This window comes from Prionailurus bengalensis, chromosome A1, assembly GCF_016509475.1.
Source record: "Prionailurus bengalensis isolate Pbe53 chromosome A1, Fcat_Pben_1.1_paternal_pri, whole genome shotgun sequence".
Lineage (NCBI taxonomy): Eukaryota > Metazoa > Chordata > Mammalia > Carnivora > Felidae > Prionailurus > Prionailurus bengalensis.
In genome coordinates, this window is record NC_057343.1 from 131936912 (window position 1) to 131945244 (window position 8333).

The window sequence follows — 8333 nt, forward strand, 5'->3', positions numbered from 1 at the left end:
CTGGGTGGCTCAGTCGGTTAAGCGGCCGACTTCGGCTCAGGTCATGATCTCACAGTCTGTGAGTTCGAGCCCTGCGTCAGGCTCTGTGCTGACAGCTCAGATCCTGGAGCCTGTTTCAGATTCTGTGTCTCCCTCTCTCTGACCCTCCCCCGTTCATGCTCTGTCTCTCTCTGTCTCAAAAATAAATAAACGTTAAAAAAAATTAAAAAAAATAAAAATAAAAAGACAGGATGGGGCCTCCTTGATTTTACAGAGACTGCATTTCTCTGTTTCATGTCCCCTGCCCTGTCCATATTACTTAGACAAATGTCTAAGTCCTAACTGTAGGTATCAGTCAGGGAAAATTCATGGTTTTGTGGCTAAATGATCATATGTGACCTCCTCTTTTCAGAGATAGGATTTTTGTGTTTTTTTTTTTTAAAGAAATCACTCCTTTAGACTGAGTTTCAGCACTAAAAACTGAATTTATTTCCCTAAGTGTCATATCCCTGATTTGTATAGCAGAATCTTCTCCTGACAAGTGTATTTTTTAACTTTGATTTTTAAATAATACAAATAAATACAAGTAGACAGTAATTCTGATTAAAATAAAGATGCATGTATTATTGATATCAGTTTATTGTAGCATTACCATTAATAAAGTCTTTTATTGTCACAGAGAAGAGTGAAGGCCAATTTTGATGCATATATACTTTATCTTAATACAAATACTAAAAGAAATAAGAAGCATCAGGGGCTGTTTACTGCTATGCACTTATTCCCCAAATTTCTCTATTGCCTTGGCAATTGTACTCCAGTTGGATGCTCCTTCCCCATTTTCACGTAATTCCTCCAAAGCAGGAAGAATAAATGTCCAGAAACCATTGGCATACAGTGCTGTAAAAGACACAAGTAAATGGAGGACTCAGCCCTTCGAATGTAATACTTGCTGGCCAAGGCATAATTTGGGTAAGCAAATTTTGAGCTTGAATTATTTTATATGTATCTATAATTTGTTCAAAAAATTAAGGAAGACATACAGAAAGTGCATTTTTTTCATACAGTTGTACTGAAATTATTGTGAGCAAAAAAAAAATTGAATTTTCAAGTGAATAATTTTTGGACTGAAGATATCTACCTTATTTGCTCCACCTTAGCCCCTTATCAGCATTACCTATGCATCAACAAACCATCCACTGAGTGTCCAGAGTTCTTAAACTTTCTCTGTTTTAACGGGATATGATACTCACTCTCAGTTTCGGTACGAGAAAAAGATACCAAATGGACGCTTTGTTCAGCGGACAAACAATAAAATGGCTTCAGTGATAGAACTGTCTTTTCACCTTCTTAATATTATAAACACAAGTGAAGTTTCCATTGGCAACTTTTGCAACACTGTTCTCAAAACAGCAGACGCAATCATTCAAAAGGTAGAGTTGAAGGGAGACGGCGGAAAAAACCAATAACTTTGTGCAGTTACGGTAAAACACAACCGGCATTCATCAGAAAATTAGAGGCTACATCTCACTAACAAACCTCTTGATCCCAGTCCTGTGGATGGAAATTTACATTCAAAGGAGCACCAAAATAACTTCCCTTCTGGGGGCAGTAGATTGTAACTAGTTTCTCAGCAGGAATGGCAAGGCCAAAAGAGTAACTTTTGGGGGGAGAAGGCTTGGAGTGCTCCACATAGTCAAATGGCAAGAAACCGGTTTGTCCTAGACCTGTGGCTCACATCAGGCCAAGGAGCGAATATAACCCTGTACAAGATTCTCGGGGACTCCGAAGGGAGAGCACCCCTAACTAGTTAACTAGTCTTTGGGGTCCCATTATTTAAAGTAACCGCCTGTGAGGTTCCAGGCAGTACTAAACCTATCGGGACCCATTCGATTGGAAGCCCGGAATTCCTATTTGGAAAGCAAAGTCCTAGTAGCTACGTGTCCCAGACGTCTTGCAGAACAAATCCCATGTAACGTTAGGACGCGCTAAACAGAACTATACTATCCAACAGGACAGGGGGTGAATTAGGCGGAAAGAGTCTGCATCCTGTGGATGCAACTGCCCTCTCAGGTTCCACGGGGAGCGTCATCTGCAGGACGGCCTGCGCGCCGGACACCAACACCTCTTTCCCTCCCTTGGTCTCTCTCCTCCCGCCTGACCTAGCTCCCCGCGCTTTCTCAAACCGTGTTGTTTATTCGCGCTTCTGCGCGTTCCGCGGCGCAGGCGGAGGGATGGCTCTGGTTTGGGTTACATCTCCGCGCGCGCGCGCGCCAAGTGCAAAGCAGACAGCAGCTGGCTGGGTAGGCGCGCGAACCTTTAGGCCGCTGGGGGTCCCCAGCACGCACACCTTGGCTGGCTGGCATGGCCCGGGGTGGGTAAGTGGCGATGCCAGAACGTGCAGACTCGCCACCAGCCTATACAAACAGAAGTCCGTTCTCCCATCCCACTGGTTGTCAGTTTCTTTGGTGAGTGCTGACACGAAGGCAAGCACGGATACAATCGTTCCTCACTCCCGCCTCGCTCTCCCCCACTGGCCCAGCCTTGCTTGTACTTACAAGTCCACTCTAAGAGACAGCTTGTGGCCACTTGTTTGGAATCCAAGAAAACAGAGCATGGGGCTGTGCGCAAAAGAGTTATTCAGCGAGTCTACACAGGGAAGCGGGGATTCCCAGGGACATCACAGGCACTGGGAAAACAGAACCTCCAGCCTTTCCCTACTAGCAAACCAATGCATAGGGACTGGCGAGGGCGCAAAGGGAAGCTCGAAAGAAGGGATGAAGCTGGAAAAAAAAAAAAAAAGTGAGTTTCTAGGGTAGGAGTGCGGGCCAGGGTTGGGACTAGGTAATGAAGCAAACTTCTGAACCTTAAATTCAAGTTCTAGCAGTGGGGCGATTAGGTGGGAGCCGTTAGTGGGCGCGGCGGCTGGGTGTACAGTTTATTTTTCTGCGTAGATTTTTTTGCCTTGAACCGCTGAGGCTCAAACTTCCGCCGCGAAGATGTGGAGTGCCGAAGAGGGAGGAGGCAACTACAAGGATCAACACTGATTCCGACGCCAAAGTGTGAGCCAAGGTCGCTTCTCACAGACCCAGGTAGTTTCCCAGGCCCTCCAGCCTCACCTTTGGGGGCCTCTTTGCCCAAAGCGCACACCCTCCGAGCAAGGGATTAGGGGACAGGGGATTAGGGGGAGGAGGGAGGAGATCTGGAAGCGGCGGACCCAGCAACTGAGAAAGTCGGGAAAAGTAGCAGGCTATCAGAGGTGTTGATTCCAGAGGGCTGGAGGACGCAGAGAGGATGGGGCGGGCCTACTTGCGGACGACTAGTCCATCATCTTCGGCGGCAGAACTTGCACTTGATGATCTTCTTAAACGCGTTTTGGAAGTCTTTGTTGAAGTAAGCGTAAATGACCGGGTTGAGCAGAGAATTGGAGTAGCCCAGCCAGTTGATTATGGCGCCCAGAAGCGTGGGCATGTGGCAGCTGCTCTCGCAGAAGGGCAGGACCAGGGCAACGATGAAGAAGGGCAGCCAGCAGAGGATGAATGTGCCCATGATGATGCCCAGCGTCTTCACCGTTTTCCTTTCTCTGGCCAGGGCCATCTTGCGCTTGGCTTCCGCGTTGCGCTCATTCTTCTTCTCGAAGGAGGCGGGGGCGCAAGGGATACTACTGGCCTCGCTGGGCAGCGGCAGGTGCTCTTTGGAGTTGCCCACCCGGTGCACTTCAATCACCTCCAGGGCGGCGCCGTCGTCACCCTGCCTCACCGCGCCATTGGTGCACGGAGCCCCCCCTGCCTTGTTCACGCCCTGCCTCCATTCTCTGCTCCCTGGCTCGCCATTTACGCTCTTCTTGGGCTGCCGGGCTGGCGACACACCAAAACGGGTGTCTGCTCCCTTCTTCTCCACCTTCTTGACTGTTTTGCGGATGCGGAAGCGCGCAGCTCGGAAAATGCGCCCGTAGAGAACCAACATTAGCAGCAAAGGGATGTAGAAGGCTCCAAAGGTGGAATAGATAGTGTAGCCATGGTCCTTGCTAATCGTGCACGCGTCGGGGTCTGAGCGGTCTTCGGGGGTGCGCCAGCCCAGCATGGGCGGGATGGAGATAAGGAAGCCAATGAGCCAAGTGAGGGAGATGAGCGCAGCGGCGCGCCGGGGCGTCCTCTTGTTCACGTAGTCGATGGGGTCCGTGATGGCCCAGTACCTGTCCAGCGCAATGGCACACAGGTGCAGGATGGACGAGGTGCAGCACAGCACGTCGAGGGCAATGAATAGGTCACAGGTGACCTGTCCCAGTGTCCATTTGTTGAGCACCTGGTACAACGCAGCCATGGGCAGCACCAGCACCGACACCATGAGATCGGTGACAGCCAGCGAGCCGATGAGATAGTTGGCCACATTCTGCAGGGAGCGCTCCAGGGCGATCGCGGCCACCACGCAAGCATTGCCCAGCACCGCGCAGAAAATGAGCGTGCCCAGCAGCAGAGAGGTGATCACTTGGTAGCCGAAGGTCACGTCGGAGATGACAGTAGCGTTGCCGCGTGTTCCGAAGGGACCCTCGGACAAGGTGGTGTTGTTGCCAGGTCCAGGGCTGAGCACATCCATGCCTGCGCGCCCAGCGGGGGGAGGGGGAGGGGAGAAAGAGCTGCCTTAGGATCCCCCTCGCCCCTCCCCCTGGGGTCTTCTACCCCTCTCTCCCCCCCGGGGAGTTCCAGGTGGAGGAAACGCCGGGACTCAAGCAGGAAGTTCTTACTGCTCCGGCGAGGGCATCTCCGAGGAGCAGCTTCTAGGAGCTCCTTGGGCTCCGTTGGTCCAGCAGGCTCCGAGACTCCAGCGGGGAAAGGAGTTCGCCAGAAAACAGCTCTGGGACCTCTGAGCGGCCGAGAGGTGGCTGGAACGTCTGTTTCTCACTGTCCATTTTACTCTGCCGCTGCTCAACTGGCTGCCGGAGCTGGAGTCTCCCCACTAGCAAACAATCTTCGGTCTTAGAAGTATCTGGAATAGAGAAACCTCGTCCTCTGCGGTCACTCTGTGGTCTCTTCCTCCGTCTCTCCCTTCCTCTTTGCCACTCTCTCCTCCTGTCTCCTCTCTTTCTCTTAAGCCTTCTCTCCCCGTTCTCCCTCTCCCTTCTCAGCCCTCGTTCAGTCTCCCTCTTCCTTCTCACTCCCCTTTCTTTATCCCTCTGTGTCGCTCCGACGCTACGACGGTGGCCCTCCCTCCTACGCTAATCCTCCCCTCCTAACACTTCCCCAACCCTGAGTGTCTCTTTCCTCTGGGTCCCCGCCCTCCTCTCCCTCTAGCTAAGCGTCTTTTCCTTCTAGCCCCTTTTTGTCGGCAGAGATTCAGAATCCACTTTCACCGGATCCTCCGCTGGTCACACCGATATTACAACATATAACTCCGCCTCTCACCCAGCCAAACTAGAGAAGGGGAAAAAACAATCCTAACTATCCGTTGCTTCATATTTCTGTCAAATTGTTAAGAAGAGTTAGCAGCACAGAGTGACAATAGGAAATGAGAAATGGAGCCACAGGGAACCTGAATGGGTAGGTAGACAGCCCTTGGATTAGTCTGTAAATTATTGTTAATTGATGGAAAGAAGACGAAGTGTGTTTTAGCTTATGAAAGAAGCCATCCTGTTCATTATCTGACAGTTCAGCCTGACTCCCTTGGGGAGGATGTTTCCTGTAGCTTTATTTATTTATTTATTTATTTGTAACCTTGGGGAATTAGCGGGGAGAGGGATTCTAAAGGGCGCGTCACCGGACAGATAAATAGCAGCATGTCAAAGTGAAGAAAAAACTCAATTCGGTATGAATTACACACACACACACACACACACACACACACACAAATACGCCTATCCATCACCATTACCTTTTTAATGTCAATAAACATTACCATGTTTCATAGCTTCGTGGCGAGTAAATTTAGAGAAGAGAATCTTTCGCCACTGTTCTGTAAATAAACGTTGGACGTTTTATACAGCCTTTTGCTTCTTTTATCACAGCCTGCAAACCTCTAGGGAGAACTTGGTGGAACCCCTAGTCGCTGGCCCGCGGTTTCTCTTAAGCGCCGAAATTGTCTTCAGCACTTGGGACAGCTCTAGGCAACAAGGGCTTATGTCGCCACCTTCCGGCAAATGCTTTGGAGCGCCATCTAGAAACCTTTGACTTGCAGAAATTAAGCAAGTATTGTGGCAATCCCATAACTTCAAGAAAGAAAAATACGGTTATTAAAAAAAAAAGTAATATTGAATTTTGTATATCTTCTATTTTCTCCAAAAATGTCTTTTATGGCCCTATTTTGCTCTTAATCTTGTATATCAAGCCTATTCTATTTTCCTGCTCTTTTTGAAAGCGCACAGCATCAGCAATTCATAGATTCTATCCAGGAACTGGGTATTAATAGACCTATGTAGACATCTTCACCTGTGTTGGTTTTGTCCTAACAAAGGCTGCACTTTGGAGCTCATACGTTTGGACATGTTCACCAAGGGTGGGGGTGGGGGGAGTATCAGATTTTGCAAATGGGGTTGACAACATAGAAAATGAATCCACTACCATGGGTTGCTGCTAAGCTGTTTCTTTTACCGAGAAAGGCAAATTTAATCCCATTTGAACATAAGTAAAGAATGGGATTCCTAATCTAGAAAAAAACATAGCACAACAAAGTTCACTTGTACATTCTGATTGCAGGACTGGAGTGAAGGAAAAGTGCAGAATCCAATCCTACAAGCAGATATGACAGGTATGACTCTAGTTAACATGCACAGATTCACCACAGATAGCAATAATATTAATATTGTGTTCAAATTTGAACTCTGAATTTTATGGCTTTGAATTCTCCAAGACCAAACAAAAGAGCAATCACCAAAGCGTCAAAGAAAATCTAATTTGGCTGATGCATGCAGTCCAGGGCAATGTGTTTGGGGATGGATTGTTTTACAATGTGATGCTGGGCACAGTTCCCACTCAATCATTTCAGCATGCCACAATAATGAACCTGACATTTATAATGATTCATGGCATCAAAAAGAAAGAGATAAGTATACACAGCAATACTGGCTACAGACTCTGAAGATGTCTTTTTTAAGATTTGTGAAGGTGTTCATTCTCCCTTTTAACATATCCTCACAAAAACAGAACTAAATAGCTTTATTAAAGTATATTTGTGGATCCAACAATTATAAAAGGAAAATAATTAAAATCTGGATTCTTCAAAGATGAAATTTTGGAAATAGAGTTGATAACATAAATAAAGAGTAAAATACAAGAAATTTAAAATTTAAAAAGTAAATGTATGCATATCAAAGACATCCTTGAATAGGAATGTGTCAAATTTAGTGCATACAAATGTATGTCAATAAATATGTCAGCCAGCAGTATGCATTCATCTATTGGATCCTAAATGGTTTAATAAGTGAAAATTTTGTTTTTTCCTTTTCAGGAAAGCTAAAATGATTTCAATCTGGAATTAATAATATTCATGAGCTCTGGCATTTGTTATTCTGCTATAATATTCAATGATGCAGCATTTTTATAAGTTGAAAAAAATCACAAGTACTTCATGTTTTCCATAGGAATAGTGTACATGATATCAAGCATTTCATTTCTTAACATTTATAACAAGATTTTGAGGCACTCTTCTGAACACTATGAAGAAAATAAAAATGCGAAAAGGATATATAGCACTGATTATGGGATCAACCTTCATGTGGCTAATAGTTAACTATACAACCCTTTATTGAACTGATAACACTGTGATATATATTAAAAGCACAATGACATTGCATTTCTTCATGTTCATGCTTTGCCTATTCTTCTGTGTTTAACCCTTAAAGACACAGAATCCCAGATATGCCAGGAGAAAATGGTGCAAACCAAAGAAGTGGATAGTTAGACTCTTGTTCATCAAGGCCTCGGAATTTAGCCTAAAGAAAAGCTTTTAGCCTTAAAATGGATGTTATTGAGGACGTCATTTGAAACAAAAACAAAAACAAAAACCTTGCAGTCATTCTGCTTTTATTTCTTCTTTGAATTTGCTAGACGCAACTTGTCAGTTATGGATCTGGAGTATGATACATCATCCATCATGTGAAATTTCTCTAAAATAGTTCATGAGAGATAAAGATTTTTAACATTTCCACAGGAAATTTGATACAGGCCCTGCATTTTAATGTAGTTCTTTGACCAGGGACATAAGATAAAAAGGTATTAAGCTGATAATATATTTTAAAAAGATATTTGCTATAAACTCTGAATGTCCTATCATTACTGAAGGTTTAGTAATGGTTGAGGTTTCTCGGTAATTGATGAGTTTATCAACAATCCCCAAATTACGGCTGAATTTTCTATTAATGAGGA

The 8333-nt window shown here is 45.7% G+C and overlaps 1 protein-coding gene across 1 annotated transcript; it reads right to left on the reverse strand.

Moving 5' to 3' along the window:
• Positions 1 to 444: 444 nt before the first annotated feature.
• HTR1A (5-hydroxytryptamine receptor 1A) lies at positions 445 to 6436 on the reverse strand. Its single transcript, XM_043591125.1, has one exon. The coding sequence runs from the start codon at positions 4570 to 4572 to the stop codon at positions 3304 to 3306; it is 1269 nt and encodes a 422-aa protein (XP_043447060.1). The 5' UTR covers positions 4573 to 6436; the 3' UTR covers positions 445 to 3303.
• Positions 6437 to 8333: the final 1897 nt, after the last annotated feature.